General features: G+C 38.0%; 2 protein-coding genes across 2 annotated transcripts in view; both read right to left on the bottom strand.

Annotated features, from left to right (window-relative positions):
- Positions 1-3,521, bottom strand: part of MCCC2 (methylcrotonoyl-CoA carboxylase 2) — a 64,639-nt gene extending 61,118 nt beyond the window's left edge. The window contains exon 1 of the mRNA XM_036847611.1: positions 3,240-3,521. Within this exon, the coding sequence (XP_036703506.1) occupies positions 3,240-3,368 (129 nt within the window). The 5' untranslated portion in view covers positions 3,369-3,521. The remainder of the gene's footprint in view (positions 1-3,239) is intronic.
- Positions 3,522-11,475: 7,954 nt separating this feature from the next.
- Positions 11,476-20,686, bottom strand: part of BDP1 (B double prime 1, subunit of RNA polymerase III transcription initiation factor IIIB) — a 91,375-nt gene continuing 82,164 nt past the window's right edge. The window contains exons 38-40 of the mRNA XM_036847106.1: positions 19,509-19,773; positions 17,628-17,874; positions 11,476-14,202 (exon numbers count right to left, since the gene is read on the bottom strand). Of these exons, the coding sequence (XP_036703001.1) occupies positions 14,071-14,202; positions 17,628-17,874; positions 19,509-19,773 (644 nt within the window). The 3' untranslated portion in view covers positions 11,476-14,070. The remainder of the gene's footprint in view (positions 14,203-17,627; positions 17,875-19,508; positions 19,774-20,686) is intronic.

Raw genomic sequence — 20,686 nt, 5'->3', positions numbered from 1 at the left:
ACACTGGGCCACTTTGCCACCCGTGTGGCCTCCGTGCTGGGCCAACTCCAACGTGTTAAAAAAGATTAATTCGTGCCTCTCTGTCTTTGCTCAAGCTCTTCCGCGCTACCACCACCCTCTCTGGTCCATCTGTCCAAATCTCACCCCCTTTTTAAAGCCTAACTGATGTTCCATCTCATCTCCAACACAATTTCTGGCTACTCCCACTCATTTTAACAACTTCCTTCCTTACACATCTACAGAACTTAATTGATCTCTAGTTTTGTTTTCTTTTGTCAATGAACATAAGCCCTTTGAGGGTTAGAATGCCATCTTATTTTTTCTGTCCCGTCAACCACTATCGTGAGGAGATTCCAACCAATGCAGAAATACTTGTTTTACACTTACTGACAAATTACACTTAAAAACAAAGCCCAGGGGGAAAATGGATTCTATTTTATGTTTAGAAAGGAACAGGGGGGAATTCCCAGGTGGTCCAGTGGTTAGGATTCCGGGCTTTCACTGTCAATGGCATGGGTTCAATCCCTGGTTGGGGAACTAGGATCCCACAAGCCACACGGCACGGCCAAAAAATAAAAAAATAAAATAATCCCAGCCTCCTTTTTCAGACAAGTGTGGCCATGTGACTAAACGCTAACCAATGAGATATAAGCAGAAGTTGTTAGGTATGACTTCTAGAAAGGCTCCTTAAAAAAAAAGGACAAGAAGGTGAGGGTGTCCTTTTACCTATTCACCCTTTCTCCTCCTTTGCACCTGGAACTCAGACATAATAGCTGGAGCTTAAGCAGCCATCTTAGACCATAAGGGAAACTGTACTACTTATTTTAAATTCTTCCTTCCCTCCCATCCTAGCCAAGGTTCACTGTGAGATTACACTTCCCTACCCCACAGTCTCTGAATCTGTCCGTATTACTTGCTTTGATGAGTGGAATGTGGGCAAAGGTGACAGTGTACCAATTGCAAGAAGAGGCTTAAAGAAGGACAAAGTGTTTCCATGCTCTCCTCTTGTGCCCCAGCCTCCCATTATGAGAGGAGCATCCCACAGCAGCCACTGCCCCTTCATTCTGGGTCCTGGAATAAGAAACAAGTAGAGCAGACCTGAATCTACTACAGTCCTAGAGCAGAACTGCCACAACCAACCCATAGATCCAAGCACAAAAAATAACTACTTGTTCTTTTGAACACCGAGATCTTGGGATTGGTTGCTACTCAGCATTACTGAAGCAAAATCTGGCTCATATAGTAATTAGTCCAAGGTCACTCAGCTAACAAGTAGTAGAATTAGGATTTAAACCAAAATCCACCAACTCCAGAAACTCGCTCTTAAAGCAACATGCTACAGTGTCTCTTCTGCCCACTGAAAGGGCCACTGTTGACACTTTAGCACATTTCCATCAGGTCTTTTTCCCCCTCAGGAAATATGTTGCTTGTTAGCTTTTAAACATACCTGAAATACTAAGCCAGTGCTTTTTCCACCATAGCACAGCTACTTCCCTATTCTAATTACTGGCGCACAGACTGAACCAGAACATACAACAATTTACACAGAGAAAGAAGTTATAATCTCAGGCTCACACTCCCTAAGCCCGAGCTAGCAGCTGCCGTCAAGTACATCAGCCGAGACGTGACTTCAAAAAATGGCAGAGCAGGAAGCTCCAGGCCCTTATTCCCCCACAGAGACATCACAAAACAACCCAAAACTGGCTAAAGTAACCTTACAGGAGCTCTGGAAAACACTCAGAGGTCTACAGCAACCAAGAGAACACCCAGCCGAGAAGCCATATTCAAAATGGTGGGAAACCCATTCTCCACACTGCAGTCACACTGATTATTCTACCATGTCCATAGGATCATGCCACTTCTCTATTTAAATATCTTAGCAGACAGACTGCAAGGTGAAATCTAAATGTGGCTTCTACACATGGCTTCCCTCCTCTACCTGGCTGCATAAGCAATCCCATCTACTCCATGAATTCCCCACCCTGGCCGGGACTTCCAAGTTCTCACTCCCACTAACCACTTTCATAACTTGGTACCTATGTTCTCATAACTCCTTTAGTTTGTATAATCTTGCCTCCCATTCTCCATCCTGAACCTGGCCAGTTCTTACCCAATTCAAGATCCATCTCACTCATTGCCTCCTACCTGCAACCACCTTTTTTAAGCTTTAGACATCACTCATCACAATGCATTGCTTTCTTGTCACCTCCCCCACAAAATTATGATTCCATTCCTACACATCTATTCCACAAATACCTAAAATAGTGGCTAGACCACAGTAACCACTTAAAGTTTCTGAATTAAACATTCTCTCCTGATCCCAGGACATCTAAAGACTTTTGGAAGTCTCCCATTGGATACTGTTTCTGCCTCAGCCTGCTGATCTCCTTTCAACCTCCTTGTTTTCCCAAAGGCAGGAATTATTTAAAATGTATTCTCTGAGGGACCTTCCTGGCAGTCCAGTGGTTAAGACTCTGAGCTTCCAATGCAGGGGGTGCGGGTTCGATCCCTGGTCGGGGAACTAAGATCCCACCTGCCGCAGCAGCGCGGCCAGAAAAAGTCTTCTCTGAAAGTTATTTGCACAATTTAAATGTTATCTGTACAGGCTTAGAAACCATGGGACAGACTGAAAATTTCCAACTCTGATATTTCACAAACCAGGAGTTGTTTTTTTAACGCTGTGATACCTCCAAATTCCAAGAAAAGCCATTTAAAGATAAATATTTTCTATTAACATAACCAACCATTTCAAGTGTGATAAGCACAACCCAGGGTCAGCTGTGCTAGACCAGTTGTTCCCAAAGCTGGCTGCCACCAAGGCCCTGCCCTCCCCTCTCACCAACTTCATTAACAATGCAAACACCAAGACCCCACCCCAGAGACGGAAAAGGTCCAGGGTGAGGCTAAGGCAGCCGTATATTCAACAAGCTCCCAGGTGACTGCTAAACCAGAGAGCCACTGGTTTTGAGAACCACTGATTTTAAAGATACAAAGTATAGTGCCAGTGCTAAAAGTGAACTAAAATGTATCTGATTTGGAATTGTTTTCTTTTTCAAACTTCACGACCCCCTGGTGCGTCCCAGAATCATGACTGGGGATCCAGAGAAAAGAGCAGCGACTGTTGAAGTGCGCCTACCCTGTACCTGCTTCCCAGTCTGGCCAACGCCTTGTGCCGTCGGTGAAGAGGAATCACTGACTCGGGCTGGGTACTCCAGGCCCGGGCCGCTCACCCGCCCTACCTGGTAGATGGCAGAGCTCGAGTCCGGTTGGGTGCCCAGCGTCGCCACAGAGTCCCCATGATAGGCGCGCGGCGCGGGGGCAGCGGCGCGGGCGCACGGCCGCAAAGCTAATCTCAGGGCGGCCCACATGGCAGCAGGCACAGAGGCAGGAAAGAGCGTGAGAGACCGGCCTGCGCCGGTCCGGAGCCGAGGCTTTCCCCTCCAACTCCCACGCTTCGGGATACAGCTCCGCCGAGGCCTTTGCAGTCCCAACCCGCCTGAAACCTCCCGGATTCTGAGGCCAGCCTCGGCACGTGCCGGCGCACGCCGCCCGTGATTGGTCAGCGCTGAGCACCACGCCCCCCGAATTCAGCGAATAAGGGACAGAGGTGCAGCCCCGCGAGGCCTGTCCCATCGCGAGCCCCGGAGCGTTGCGGTTACCGGGGTGGAGCGACCGTTTTGCGTCTTCCCAGTCTCCCGAGATGCTGAGCTTAGAAGCTGCGGCTGAGTTTCCTTGCTGTCGGCCTCCGTGCTATTTCTGTGTGCTGTTTTCTTCTTCCCCTGCTGCTAGAAAGGGTGTTCCGGGGCTTGAAAAAGCTTATCCTTATATGAGAGCTGGAAACTGAACAGGCTTATTAAGCTGCCCTAAGAAACTCTTTAAGGAGATAACCATTCATTCAACAAATATGTCTTTAATGTCCCCTATCAAGTGCTTTTCTGGAGCAGGGAATACAGTGGAGAACAGGCAAAGCGTCCTCTTTTATAAAGCGGAGAGAACATAACAAGTAAATAAAAATAAAAATTCTAATAGTGATAAATTACAACTTAGATGTACAATTATAACGTACTTCTATAACTTTGCCTATAACAAATCTGAGCTTCCTCACAATTTCTCATCCACTGGACAGTGAGGAAAAATTAATCTTATTTAGTCCACTTAAGTCTTAGATCTGAGTTAATTTTTGTATATGGTGTTAGGTAAGGGTGTGGCTTCATTCTTTTGTATGTAGATATCCAGTTTTCCCAATATCATTTGTTGTAAAGACTGTCCTTTCCCCATTGAATAGTCTTGGCACCCTTGTGAAAACTTATTTCATAAGCAATGGTTTATTTCTGGACTCTGTATTCTATTACATTGGCTGTATGTCTGTCTTTATGCCAGTACCACACAGTTTTTTGATTACTGTAGGTTTGTAGTAAGTTTTGAAATCATTAAGTGTGAGTCTTCCAGCTTTGTTCTTTTCCAAGATTTTTTGGCTATCCAGGATCCCTTGAGATTCCATATTAATTTTAGGGTGGGTTTTTCTATTTCTGCAAAAAATGCCAGGATTTTGATAGGGACTGCATTGAATCTGTTGATAATGTTGGGTAGCATTGACATCTTAACAATATTAAGTCTTCCAATCCATGAACATGGGATGTGTTTCCATTTATTTATGTCTTCTTTAATTTCTTTCAGCAGTGTTTTTTCGTTTTCATTGTGCAAGTCTTCCACCTCCTTGGTTAATTCCTATTTTATTCTTTTTGATGCTATTGTAAATGGAATTGTTTTCATAATTTCCTTTTCATTTTGTTCATTATTAGTGTAACTGATTTTTGTGTGCTAAGTTAGTATACTGCCACTTTGCTGAATTCATTTATTCTAACAGGTTTTGTGTGTGTGTGTGTGTGTGTGTGTGTGTGTGTGTGTGTAATCTTTAGGGCTTTGTAATAAGTCATCTGTGAATAGAGATAATTTTACTTTTTCCTTTCCAATTTAAATGTCTTTTATTTCTCATTCTTACCTAATTGCTCCAGCTAAAACTTATAGTACTATGTTGAATTGAAGTGGTGAAAGTGAACATCCTTGCCTTGTTCCTGGTCTTAGAGGAAAACTTTTCAGCTTTTCACCATTGAGTGTAATGTTTGCTGTGAGTTTTTCACATGTGGCTTTTTTTTTTTGGCTGCATTGGGTCTTCATTGCTGCGCACGGGCTTTCTCTAGTTGTAGTGAGCGGGGGCTACTCTTCGTTGCGGTGCACAGGCTTCTCATTGTGGTGGCTTCTCTTGTTACGGAGCACGGGCTCTAGGTGCGTGGGCTTCAGTAGTTGTGGAGAGCTGGTTTCAGTAGTTGTGGCTTGTGGGCTCTAGAGCACAGGCTCAGTAGTTGTGGCGTACAGGCTTAGTTGCTCCGTGGCCTGTGGGATCTTCCCGGACCAGGGCTTGAACCCATGTCCCCTGTGTTGGCAGGTGGATTCTTAACCACTGTGCCACCAGGGAAGTCCCTCACATGTGGCTTTTATGATGTTAAGGAGGTTTCCTTCTATTCCTAGTTTGTTGAATATTTTTATCATGAAAAAGTGTTGAATTTTGTCATCTGCTTTTTCTGCATCAATTGAGATGATCATGTGAAGTTTGTTCCTTCATTCTGTTAATGTTGTGAACTACATTGATCAATTTTTTCTATGTTGTACCATCCTTGCATTTCAGGAATAAACCTCACTTGGTCATGATGTATAATCCTTTTAGTGTGCTGCTGAATTCAGTTGCCAGTATTTTATTAAGGATATTTGCATCAATGTTCATAAGGGATATTGGTCTATAGTTTTGTTTTGTTTTGTTTTGTTTTGTTTTGTAGTGTCTTTGTCCTTTCATGTCAGGATAACGCTGGCCTTATAGAATGAGTTAGGGAGTGTTCCCTCCTCTCCAAGTTTTTGGAAAAGTTTGAGAAAGATTGGTATTTGTTCTTCTTCAAATGTTTGGTAGAATTCACCAGTGAAGCCATCATATTCAGTGCTTTTCTTTGTGCGGAGATTTTTTGCTTACTGTTTAGTCTTCTTACTAGCTATAGGTCTATTCAGGTTATCTATTTCTTCGTGACGTAGTCTTGGTAGGTTTTGTTTCTAAGAATTTGTCCATTTCATCTAGATAATCCAATTTGTTGGTGTTCAGTTGTTATAGTATTCAGATTTACTTTTTACATTTTTCTTTATTAATTTTCATTTTTAAGGGAATACAATAATTCAACTTTTATCATGAAAATAAAGATATTTTTTACCTCCTTCTCTCAGAAATTATCCCAGAGCAACAAAGGAATACAAAAAATAATTCATATCCCGCCTTCAATTAAACTAGGGGATATATGAAGACTATAGGCAAAAATTGGAATAATAAATTTAGCAAAATAAAGGAAGTTGAAATCTAAGTGCTTGCAGTGGAAAATACAAACAAGTAACAAGTCAATTTGCCTCTCAGAATTGGTGGTACCAGGAATTGGTGGTACCAGGTACAGAGAAATATGTGCATGGAAGTGGAGAAAGGTGGTAGAGACCAAGAAATGGTGGAACTACTTGAAAATTTGCATAAGAAGTAGTTAAAACCCCAGGTTTCCACCCCCCAGTCTGTCCAGGAGATATATATTCCCTGGAGAAACTGAATCTGAAATGTTCCAAATTTAGGGACACTAGGCACTAGTGAAGTGCCAAATTGAGACCAGAGAGGTTAAGTGACAGTCTGGAGGCCAAATCAAGAGAGCCCCCTCCCCCCAAGTCTCTTTTCCCACCCAGTTCCAAAATGCTGGCTACCAGGTTTATATAGAAGGGAGTCTAGAGAAATCTTACCATTTTACAGAAAAGATCTACAAAGTGACATTTGAGGTTCTCCAGTGAAAAAGCTCCCTGGAAGATTGATCTACAGGGATTTCCCTGGGGGTCCAGTGGTTAGGACTCCCTGCTCCCAATGCAGGGGGCCCAGGTTAAATCCCAGGTCAGGGAAATAGATCCCGCATGCTGCAACTAAGACCCAGTGCAGCCAATTAAAAAAAAAAAAACAACATTTAAAAAAAAAAAAAGAAAATTGACCTACAGTGTAACCTACAAATAGACATATCCTACCTACCCTCCAATAAGCTTGTAAAAGCTCCTAATCAGCTTTTTTAGACACTTTCTCTAACGTATGCATGGATAGCCAAGGATCAATGGGCATTTGGAGAAAGCTTTCTGTTGCAGTTACATAATGGTTAACACTGGACTCTGAAGAAAGCTTTCAATATGAAAAAAAAAAAAAAAGAATGAAATTTTAAAAGAAAAGGAAAAGAAAAAGACACCCACTACCACCAAGAAAACAAAAACAAAAAAAACTCCAAAGAAACCATCAGTGCGAGGAACAGAAGAAAATATAACATCCTTGGAGAAATGAAAATATATTGCATCCATCAAAGACCAGGATTATGAAAAAATTTTAAAAAGCTTTTGAAAAAAAATATAAAATCAAGAATTCCTTGGCTAGGGGACTTCCCTGGTGGTCCAGTGGTTAAGAAAGAGCCATCCAATGCAGGGGACACAGGTTCGATCCCTGGTTGGGGAACTAAGATCCCACATGCCACGGGGCAACTAAGCCCATGTGCCGCAACTAAGGAGCTTGTGCGCCACAACTACGGAGACTGTGCGCTCTAGAGCCCACATGCCACAACTAGAGAGAAGACCATGTGCTGCAACGAAGAACCCCATGTGCCACAACAAAAATCACGTGTGCCGCAACTAAGACCCAACACAGCCAAATAAATAAATAAATAAATGAGTTCCTTGTCTAGAAAATGTAACAAAAGCTAGAGGTTACAGAGTTTAATTAGCCATTTAATGAGAAAGTTCTTTTTCTTTTTTTGGCTGTGCCACCCGGCATGCAGAATCTTAGTTTCCCAACCAAGGATTGAACCCGTGCCCCTTGCAGTGGAAGCAGGGAGTCCTAACCACTGGACTGCCAGGGAATTTCCTAGGGAGAAATTATTAAAAGGATGGGAAAACAGATGTTCTAAGGAGATAAGATACTCTACTAGCCTTTAAATTTATTAAATAAATGAGAGGTTAGCAAATATTTCCCATTGGCATTACATTTTATACTTATTTAATGTTATAGTTACTTAAAATTTTACTTGTTTATATTTATCCTGTTTATCTTATCATTATAATTCAGTTTCTATGTCTGTGTGCTAAGAACAAAGAGCATTCCTATAATACTTTAAAAAAAAAGTCTTGCCTTAATAGCTCCAAGGGCTAGACTGTGAGAGGATGTTAGAGAAAGTACATTTGTGGACTTCCCTGGTGGCACAGTGGTTAAGAATCCGCCTGCCAATGTGGGGAACGCAGGTTTGAGCCCTGGTCCGGGAAGATGGTACATGCCGCAGAGCAACTAAGCCCACAGGCCACAACTACTGAAGCCCGTGCTCCACAATAGGAGAAGCTGCGGGCTTCCCTGGTGGCGCAGTGGTTGAGAATCTGCCTGCCAGTGCAGGGGACGTGGGTTCGAGCCCTGGTCTGGGAGGATCCCACATGCCGCGGAGCAACTGGGCCTGTGAGCCACAACTACTGAGCCTGCACGTCTGGAGCCTGTGCTCCGCAACAAGAGAAGCCGCGATAGTGAGAGGCCCGCACACCGCGATGAAGAGTGGCCCCCACTCGCCGCAACTGGGGAAGGCCCTCGCACAGAAACGAGGACCCAACACAGCCATAAATGGATAAATAAATAAATAAACCCAAAAGTTAAAAAAAAAAAAAAAAACTAGCACAGCACATATTTCTTTAAAATAAATAAATAAATAAATAAATAACAACCAAACCCCAAACAAACGTCTAGAAAAGCAAAACAAACAAAATAGGGCCCAAAGATCTTTTAAAAAAATAAGAATAAAAAAAAAATAAGAGAAGCTGCCACAATGAGAAGCACGCACACCGCAACAAAGAGGAGCCCCCGCTCGCTGCAACTACAGAAAGCTGCGTGCAGCAACAAAGACCCAATGCAGCCAAAAATAAATTAATTTAAAAAAAAAAGAAAGTACATTTGTTAAAGTCTTTTTTTTTTTTTTTTTTGGCCATGCCGCACGACCTCGGCAGTGAAAGCGTGTGGAGTCCTAACCACTGGACTGCCAGGGAATTCCCCATTTGTTAAAATCTTAACTGCAATACAAAAATCAACTGTTTTTCTATGTTACAGCAATAAACATACAAATGAAAATAAGCATTTAAAAACCACCATTTATAAAGGCATCAGAGAACATCAAGTACTTAAAAAATAAATCTAAGAAAAGATGTGCCTCTCCTAGGCATTTACACAAGAGAAATAAAAACATGTCTTCAAAAAGATTTGTACAACAATATTTATAGTATCTTTATTCAAAAGAGCCAAAATTCGGAAACAATCAGTAGGAAAATAGATAGCAATTATGGTATATTCATATGTGGTATACGGATAAAATGGAATACAACTTAGCAACAAGGAACTACTAACACTACAAAAATGGATGAATCCCAAAAATGTGTTGAGCAAAAGTAAACAGATACAAAAGTATACATAATATAAAGTTCATATACTGCATATATATATAAAGCTCAAGATCAGGCAAAACTAACCTGTGGGTGGCAGTGGGGAAAGGGCTTAAAGGAACTTTCTGGGATGATGGAAATGTTGTCTATTTGTCTTGTGGGGTGGTACACAGGTGTATACATTGACAGTAATCAAACTAAAAGCTTAAGATCTGTGTACTTTTTTAAATGTAAATTATGCCTTAAAAACGTTCATTGCAGAAAACTGTGCTGATTCAAAATTATGAACTAAGTCAAAGGATGATTCACATTCTGTGACTTTGATTCTGCACATTTGTTAATCAGAAGTATCAAGATTCTTAGCCTTCTCTCTATGGCTTTTGTGACTAACAAAGTTACTTCTAAAAAGGAATTGACACTTGATTTTTCTCCAGTTGTGGAAGTAAAAATTGAGAAAATCTCCCCCTGCAAAAAAAGGGGGGAACAAAAAAATAAGGAGAGAGAGAAGGGGATGGAGAAATGAAATGAAATAGCAGAGAAAGATAACTTAGGGAACAAGTAAAGGAGATTAAAAAATCTGATTAATAGGAATTCCAGATATCAGAACAGTGAAAATGAAAGAGAGAAATTATCAAAGGAATAATGCAAGAACATTTCCCAGAAGGGAAGGAAATGAGTTTCCATATTTTAAAAGGCCCATGACATGCCCAGGAGCATGAATGTAGGGGCAGGAAAGGGTGGGTGCACATTACTGAGCAGAATACCAGGGTCAAAGAATATGTAAATAGAAGGCCACATTCGAAGGATAGAGAATCAGAATGGCAAAAGATTTTTAAACACTGAAAACCAGAATATAACCAGAGCATGACTTTGAAATGAAGTGGAAATTATTTTCAAATTATTCAAGAATTCTATTCAGAGCCCAACTAAGTGAGAGAGTAGAATAAAGAACTCTCAGACATGTAAAGTCTCAAGTTATGTTATCATCCATGCACCCTTTTGCAGTAAACAGTGGAAGATGTGCTTCTCCTCAAGAAAGACAATGACGTTGGCTCCAGAATAGGGAATCCAAACCAGAAAAGATGGGTACGGAATTCACAGAGAAGTCCCAGTATGGCAGCTGCACTGCACATGGAGACCTGTGAAGCCTCAGTCCAGATTAAAGCAGGAAGGAAGAGCTCCATAAAGTTTTCCAGGAAAAAAAAGAGAGAAGGAAACAGTTCATCTGACAGCTTGACCATGTGAAAAGTATAAACAGAGCATTTATAACTAAGTATAAACAGACTTGCCAGAGGGTGTTGAAAGTTAAGCCACAGGTTCAAAAACAAACCCAAAGCAAATGAAAAAGTGAAACAATTCTTAACTCCAAGAAAAACAAAAAGTCGTACCAGAAAGGAAATGTCATCTTAGTTCATTAGGTGGTACAGCAGTGAAAAATTACAATTAAAACAGTACAAATACTGAATATGGATTAACCCCAAATTGTGATTAACATTGGGAGAAAGCAGGAAAAGAGTGAGAATTGTAAGAAAGTAAAATCCTTATATACCATAATAAAAGGTCAACTGACCATGTAAAAAGTCCAGGTTTACAGTATATCCATAACTAAACTTTCCCATTTGTCTTTCTCTACAGAGAAAAAAAAGTGGGAAGAAAAAAAAGAGTAAAAGAGATTGAGTTCTTTTATCCAAAAATTCATTGCAAAAGGAGCAAATAAACAAAAAAGTAAGCAACTCTTCATATGTCCCAAATGTGGGGGAAAGTCTATTTTTACTCTTACAAAATCAAAATAATATCCTTCAGAGCATGCACATAAGAAAAAATTAATTCTCCCAAATATACTATACTCTCATGGAAGGAGGGAAGGAAGGAAGGGTAAGCTGTACTTACAAAACTATTTTTTGCTCACTAACACATTAATATCTTTATTAAGTCATTTGAAAAAAGAGGACACAACAGAAATAATATAAAATAACTTTTATTTACATAATTTACATCTATAGAATATAACTGCTTTCTTTAGAACAAGAAAATTTACAATGACAGATACTGCTTTTTGTCAAAGACTTCTTCAAGCAAGATAGTATACATGGTCACTTCTATTTCAAAAAACATGGTGGTAAACAGTGGATATTCATATTTTTATCTGTGCCTCAATCATTTACCAACAATTAGGCTTTGAAGCCATCATGTTGATCACTTGCTAAGACGTAAGTGTTCAGGAGGAAAAGTCAAGAAAAAAATAAAGACCTTTAAACATATCTCTTTTAAGATTTATAAAATACAAATTCTTCACAACATCATCTTTACATGAGTCACATTAAACACAGGTGTGAACAAGTCTTTCCACCTTGTAAGGTAAATACACTAAGTTTCTTTTTCCAAGGGTAGTTTTAAGGATATAATAGTAGGATAATTTAGTTGTCTGACTTGATTCTCTAACACAATGAATGCCCAAAGATAAAATTATCCTTTATACGGTAAGAAGTTACATCTTCCATAAAATTAACTCATGGTAGATGAACAAGAGACAGATGTTAACAAAGTTAAAATGTAACATTGAACAAGGGATAAAATAATAGTTTAGCTATGACAACCTAACACCCAAACTAACATGAACTAAATGAAAGAAGCCTTTTCAGAATATGAGATTTTTAAAATTTATAAAAACAGGGCATTAAAATAGCAATGTGATTTGCTACCATGATTTCTATGACATATTAATCCCATGAAATAAATAACTGCATATCTATAGAGAATTTCCTTATAGATCCTCCTTTATGACAAAAAAGTTTAAACTGCAAATTTCACTATAAAGCAATGAATAAGAAATGCTCTAATATCAATTGTTTTCATAAATTAGGATTACTGTTATACTTGCCAAGCCAAATCCAACTTTACTAATGAACTTGAAAACTAGCCACCATTTTTTTCAAATTACAAACATAATTAGACATTAAAATATCTTCCCAACTGAAATACTGATTTCATAATGCAATCAAGGGTTTAAGTGTCAGGCACAACTCGTAACTCCAGTGACAAATATCTCATAGGTAATGACATCAGCACCTTAAGGTAAGAAAACTACTGTCTAATGTATGGGTCAAACTAAAAACCCAACCCATCCATGTCCATCATTTAAGTATTGCCTGTAGCTGTTTTCATACTGAAATGGCAGAGTTGACTAGTTACCACAGAGGGCATCTGGCCCACAAACTCGAAAATATTTTCCAGAAAATGTTTCTGACTCCTGATCTAATGTATTATCAACCCAGAAGGCTTTTCAAATAAAAGAATAAATCTGTTCTTTCAGAAGTTTAATTTGAACCACCAAAGATTTGCTTGGGTGGGTAACAGAATTACCTATGTAAATCACAAAATCTCAAAATTAAAACCAACCCTTAAATTCATATTGAAGATAATCACCGACTTAATAAAGTCTTATCTTATTTTCTGTTTTTAACATCACAATTATGTTCTGTGCATAAAGGTCTAAGTACTTAGTTCCTTATGGAGAATTTAATGGGGGAAAAAAAACTACCAAGAAATTGTTTTTTAAAGAAGGAATGTGTGTATGTGAGCATATGTGTGTGTAATGGAGACAGAGTTTTGTATGGAAATTTGCCTCATAAATAAAGTTAAGGGTTTTTTTCCCCATACAAATCCTGAGATTATCCAAGAAATAAGAAAAACAAAAAATTCACAGTACAAAGTCAATATACTAAACTATGAGAAAAAAATGTATTCAAAATGTATATACTAGCCAAACAATTTAGTTTTATCACTTTAAATACCTTTAAAATTAAAGAGGGAAAGGAGACAAACATAAATTTGTTAATGATTTCTTTACCCATAATCTCAGGGGTAAAAATAATTAAAACTGAATATTCTTTTAAATAAAAAATTTAAAAATAAATAAGCTTTTTGATGTTTTATCTTTATAAATAGTAAGTTTAAATACTAGTTCTTCAATTAGGACTAATGTTACATCAACACGAATTAGAAAAATACACATTTTTCAGTCAAATAGCTGATAATAGAAAAGTTTTTAACATTTACCATACTAAAGTGGAGTTTCACAATTTCCTTTCACACACTTAGAGGCAACTGAAAAGGCCTTCACCATCCAAAAAAACAAAAAAACCCTAAACAAACAGAGAAAAACCTTCACAAAAGGTTTGCTAAATGTTAACTACAATCCATCTCCAAATACGTCGGCACTGTGATTTATACAGAGACATTTATCCACAACATTCCAAGATGTCCATGTGTGTTCAACACAGGAAGAGTCAAAATGTAAACAAGAGCTGTTATTTCTGTCTGAGAAAGCAGTCTTAATTGCTTGGTATTTCCAAAATGCTGAATCAATCAGAACGAAAGGAACCTCAGCAATGTTTTTCACTGATTATAAAAGCTTCAAATCAAGCCTATTAAATATTCAAAATCAACCTAAAGAAAAATTGCCAGTGAGGCTTTTTGCTAGATACTGCTTTGTTGATATAACTGACTGTGGAAATCCTAGCCTTAGAAAAAAAAAAAGAAAAAAAAAGAAGACTTTTATTCTGTTTCATCCACTTCAATAAAGATATCACTAAAGAAATATTCAGAGACTGTCATTGGTTCCTCTTCCGGTTGCCGGTTTTGGACATCTTTACATTCTCCTTTCGGTAAGGGATGATTACAAGAAACCTAAAAAGATAATAAAAATAAGTATGCAGTATAACATTTATATATTGATAGTGGTATTCTAAATCGATATCTGTTTGAAAAGCAATATAGCAATAAATATTATGAGTTTTAAATATGTTTATACTCACTGACCCAATAATTTCATTTCTATGCTGTTATATTAAGGAAATAATCCTAAACATAGTAAGAGATAACCTTTGTAGCATTCGTTATAATAATAAAATTAAAATCAACAAATATACAACACTAAACATGATTAGGTTAACTGTAGTTTACACATGATTACTTTACCCTAATTTCTGTGAAAAAAAATAATATTGAAAAACATAACATTATTAAATCGATAATGAAAACATTTTAATGACCAGAATAGAAGGACCCATGAAACAGAACAGTACGTAAGGAAATATAAGAAATTAAAGCAATCCTATCAAAAATTAGCATACTTATAAATCTAGAAAAAATGAAGACAGCATGGTATTGGCAAAGGAACAGACATACATATCAATGAAATAGAAGACTAGAAATATCCCTGACACATATGGATGGAAATTTAGTATCTGATAAAAGTGATATCTCCAAAAAAATTTGAGAAATTTGGATGATCCAATAAATAATGTTGGACAACTGTATAACTATCTCACAAAAAGGAAAAGTCAAACCTATACTTCACCAATATATAATAAATTCTAGATGAATCAATAAACTTAAATGTAAAAACATTTTTTAAAAATCTACTATAAAATACCATGGGAAAATGTTTTTATAATCCTAGAGTTGGGGAGAGAGAGTGTGAAGCAATGACATGAAAGCCAGAAGCCATAAAAGATCGATAAATTCACATACGTAAAAATAAAAAATGTCTGCATGGCACAAACCACCATACACAAAATCAAAAGATAAATGCCATAGAGGGAAAAAAATTTACAACCTGTATCACAGACATATGTGTTCATTAAGTCTATGAAGAATGTCAAAAATGAACAACATTGATAATACGCTAATGTAAGGAAAAAGGCCCTCTCATACACTGCTGATAAGAACAGAAACTTATATAATCCCTATGCAGGACAATCAGGCAGTGTCTGGCAAAAGAATAATCATTCCTTTAGACCAGCAATTCTATTTCCAGGAATTTAACCTATAAATGTGAAAAACTGTCCATTTATAAGTTAGCTGTTACCACATTGTTTGAAATAGCAAGTAAGTAGGAATAACCTAAATGCCTACCAGTGTGAGGCCAGTATCACTCTATGGTACATCCAAACAATGGAATATTATGTAGTCATTAAAAATAATGAGGGCACTTAGTCCTGAAAATAGGAAAATTTATGTCCACGCAAAAAGCTGTGTACAAAAGTTCACAGCTTTATTCATAAAAGCAAGCGCTAGATGTCCTTTGGTGGGTAAATGAATAAACAAAACTGCTACATCCATACTATGGAATACTATTCAGCAATAAAAAGAAACAAACTATTTGATACATAAAATCATCTGGATGACTCTCTAGGGAACTACCATTGAGTGAAAAGACGCCAATCCCAAATATATGATTCCATTCATATAACATTCTTGCAATGATGAATTTAATGGCAACCAGCTTGCCAGAAGATAAAGAGAGAGTGGGGAGCGGGAAGGAAGTAGGTGTGTCTATAAAAGGGCAACACAAAGGATCTCTGTGGTGATGGAACTGTTCTGTATGTTGACTGTAGCAGTGCAATATAGTGGTTATGATATTATAGGAGAGTTTTGTAAGATGTTACCACTGGGGAAAACTGGGTGAAGGGTAGATGGGATCTCTCTGTATAGTTGTTTACAACTGCATGTGAATCTACAGTTATCTCAAAATAAGAAGTTAATAATTTAAATTTTTTAAAGAGAGCAAGAGAGAGGAGGAAGCCCTTTATCTACTGTTTTGCAAGGTCTCCAAGACATACTATTAGGTGAAAAAAGCAAAGCAGAGACCGATATGCTATTATTTATGTAAAAAAGAAGAAAAATGTTTATATTTGTGTATGTTAAAATGTCTCTGGAAAAGTAAACCAAAATCTGATAATACCAAATACCTGTGGAAAGGAGGAACTAGGAAGCTAAAGGACAGATGTGGGAAACTTTTTACTATAAACTCTCTTTTGTAGGTTATGAATTTTAAGACATGTGGAATATATTGCTTACTCAAAAAAATGAAGTAGCAATTTGAGAATAACATTTAGTTTAAATTCTTCCCTCACACTACATACCAAAGTCAATAACCATGAACAGAGTTAAAGTTTTAAAATTTTATACCTCTGGAGAAAAACTTTTCATTATAAAAGCAATTTAACAAATTGCAAAGAAACAAGTAATGGATTTGACTAAACATTGAAAAGTTATGTATAACAAAAATTCCTCCAAATTTAAAAAAAGTAAATAAACTTGGAAAAAATACTTGCAGTAAAGAGCTAAAAGGTACGTGGCTTATTTACATACATAAGGATCTCATACAAATTGGTAAGAAAACCAGTAAGATCCCAAAACCTATAAATCAGCAGAAGATAGGAACAAAAAAGAAAAAAAAAAAAAATCAGAAAATCTAGTAAATATATGGGAAAGAACACAACTTACTAATAACTGAAGAAATGCAAATTTTAAAAATGAAATGACATTTCCACCTCCCCCCCCACCATTATATTAAATAAGAAAAACAAATGTATTTTGAAGAGTAATATCTCTGGCTGGCAACAATGTGATTAAACTGGCACTGTTACACTGCTGGTAATTACAACTATTCTCCAAAGTAATTTGGCAATAATAATAAAGACTCATACAATCCTGGTCTCAGAATATAGTTGTAAGAAATAATTTAAAATATTTTTAAAACGTTAAAAATGTTCTTTACAAAAGGACTCCTTCCTTTGAGGCTCATGCTATCCAATAGATGGTCACCAGCCTTTTCTTTGTTGAGATCTGAAGTCACCCCAATATTCTTCCAAAGTCTTTGATACAAGTTCACAAAATTTTCTGCCCCAGTACTTGCTATCACAGCTTCAGAGTGCACAGAAATGAAACAGGCAAACGAATTCTAATTTTACTGTTCCTTCAATTTTTGTAGGTGTCATGACATTTGCCCCAAAGGAAATAAAATGCAAGCACTGCTTTGTTTTGCTTCCACAGGTCAGAAGGGTCTTTGCAGTAAAGGAATGGCAATTAAGTGTCCATTTATGGTTAGTTCAATGGCTCTATATTAAACTAGCTGTAACTTTCTAATTCAACACCTTATCTTCTTCCAGTATAGTGGGGTAGGATAGGGAGGAGATGGAGTGGAGTTGCTCTGCAATTATTTCTGATATTCAGATGAAAATAACAATTGCCATGTTTTTCCTAGTTGAGTCTGATATCCAACCCATTCTATACAAACAAACAAACAAAGAGTAGTTATCACATACCTGAGTTGCTGAACTATCAATATTTTTAGGTTGAGTATTAACAACAACACTTGGAGATGGAAGATCAGAGGACTCTTGAGTTTTTTCCTGGCTTGTATTGAGCGGATTAGATCTTTTCAGATTCTGTCTTGATACAGGTATAAGAGGTTTCAGGCGTTTCTTGCTATGAACCTGAGTAGGTTCATCAGACTCCAAACTATTCTTTGAACATATTAAAGACAAAAATCCCAGGGGTCTTCTGCCAGGTCTAGAAATGCAAATGTAAAGATATTCAAGAATATCCAGGAAGACACATTCTTTTTTTTTTTTTTTTTTTGGCCATGCCGCCCAGCATGTGGGATCTTAGTTCCCCGACCAGGGATCGAACCCATGCTCCCTGCATTGGAAGCACACAGTCTTAACCACTGGGCCACCAGGGAAGTCCCAGGAAGACACATTCTTAATGCCAACTTCTTTCCATGAATGCTAAAATGGCACATGTGATACCACAGGAGTGGCACACCTACTAAATACTGATACACTAAGTACTGATATCACTCTGCCATGATGTATATTTGTGACAAAGGTCAAAGCTTACTCTAGAGCAGTACTTCTCAAGCTTGAAAGGCATACAAATCATGTGGGGATCTTATCAAAATGAAGATTCTGACTGAGTTGGTGGGGAAGTGGGGCCTGAGTCCTGTATTTCTACTGAGTTCTCAAATGATGTCCCTGCTGCTGGTGCCAGGACCACACTTTGAGTAGAAGGGCTCTAGAGCAGGGGTCAGCAAGCTATGATCCACAGGCCAAGTGAAGTCCACCACCTGATTCTATAAATAAGTTTACTGGAACACAGCATGCTCATCTGTTTACATATATGGTTACATATTACATATGTGGTATATTATATATACACACACCACATATGTAATATGTAACCATATATGTAAAAAGATGTGATTACATATCTGTTGAGTAGCTGAGTAGTTGCAACAGAGATATATGGCCCACAAAGCCTAAAATATATACTACATGATCTTTTACCCCCAAAATTTGCTGACCCTTGTTCTAGAATACTGCTTCTCAACTGTTTTAACCCAAACCCCCATGATGCTACCCTCATTCTATTTTCAGCACATCTCTACGCCAGAAAAGATGTAGTTTATATAACAAAAACAACAGGTTCGTTAAATATGCCTTTTCAAGTTATACATGTCCTTTCCCCCACTTTCCTTTAGTGGAGGCTAGCACATGTCTTCCCTCTCCAACTCACCAACTCCACGTTAATGACTTGAATGTTGCTGACAAGCCAATAGTTATCCATAACCCAGAAGACTCACTTCTAGAGTATGAGGAAATAATGTGGGAGAGGCTGGCTTTGGGCTTAAATTCCACACTTAGTCTTATAGGGAGAAAGCCAGGGTTTACCTCTTCGGTATGCCACGAGAGAGAAAAACGCACACAGTATTTGGGACTTCAATAAAACAACCCCCAGAGCTACTTCTGATGTTAGCCCTATGTCTCAGACCATCTACATCTGCACTGGCAGCTACTGTATGGTAGAATAAATAATTATTAAAATAATAACCATGAACAATCTGGAAAAGAAAGTGTGCAATACTAAGTTCTAAAGATTTTCTATCTAAAATCAAAGTTTCAGCACTTAAAGTTAAGCTCTTGTCATATGCAATGTCCTCCGAAAGTGTTTGACCTTACTGTATTTCCTTTGGTGACACCCCTTCCCTTTACATTTCTGACAGAGGGGTATGATTACAAAACACCATCCTTAGTACTGGACTTAGTTGTTATACATGTTACACCTATTCCATATAGGTAATATTTATCCACTGAGAGAGAAAAATGGAGAGAGAGAAACATTTATTAAAGATTTTCTCATGATACCTGGATAGTGGGGTTTTTGAAGACGATGTGATGCTATCCATTTGTTCAGACTTAGAAGCAGCACAAGTTCTTTTTTCCTTATCAGACACCACTATCTCATCCTGAGGTAACAGAGATGTATTCTTTTCTTGTGTATCTGTTATTTTATCAAGAGGTTTAGATCTGATACTCTGAAAAGTTGGTTCAAGTTGCTCTTTCTGAGGTTCTGGAATTGTATGTGTGCTTCCTGAGGTAGGGAAGATACCTTGTCCCTTGTAAGACTCTCCTTCAAAAAAGAAAATAAATGGTAAGCACACATATTGAAATTAATACATCCAATTAAATTGCAATATTTGAAGAAGAAAACTCATGATATTCTATCATGAACCTACCCTAACAAGAGTAAGCTAAATTAAAAATTAGTGGACTATTAGGAATATTATAATGGGTAAAAGCTATGGCAACAGCTTCTACCTTCAGATGTAAAATAGTCATATCAATATATTTTGACTTAGAAAAGCTTTCTCCATAAATATTTCCTAAACTAGCAAAATGAAAAAGTGATCACTTTCTAATTAAGGGTAAAGCTAAGGTCAGAATGGCCATCATTACAAAATCTACAGTCAATAAATGCTGGAGAGGGTGTGGAGAAAAGGGAACCCTCCTACACTGTTGGTGGGAATATAAATTGGTACAGTCACTATGGAGAACAGTATGGAGTTTCCTTAAAAAAACTAAAAATAGAGCTACCATATGATCCAGCAATACCACTCCTGGGCACATAACTGGAGAAAACAATAATTCGAAAAGATACATGTACCCCAATGTTCATTGCAGCACTATTTACAGTAGCCATGACATGGAAGCAACCTCAATATCCATCAACGGAGGAATGGATAAAGAAGATGTGGTACACGGGGCTTCCCTGGTGGCACAGTGGTTGAGAATCTGCCTGCCAATGCAGGGGACACAGGTTCGAGCCCTGGTCTGGGAAGATCCCACATGCCGCGGAGCAACTGGGCCCGTGAGCCACAACTACTGAGCCTGCGCGTCTGGAGCCTGTGCTCCGCAACAAGAGAGGCTGCGATAGTGAGGCCCGCGCACCGCGATGAAGAGTGGCCCCCGCTCGCCGCAACTAGAGAAAGCCCTCGCACAGAAACGAAGACCCAACACAGCCAAAAATAAATAAATAGATAAAT

This window comes from Balaenoptera musculus, chromosome 3, assembly GCF_009873245.2.
Source record: "Balaenoptera musculus isolate JJ_BM4_2016_0621 chromosome 3, mBalMus1.pri.v3, whole genome shotgun sequence".
NCBI lineage: Eukaryota > Metazoa > Chordata > Mammalia > Artiodactyla > Balaenopteridae > Balaenoptera > Balaenoptera musculus.
Note: the sequence above shows the minus strand (reverse complement) of the source record. Positions and strands in the feature narration are given on the sequence as shown.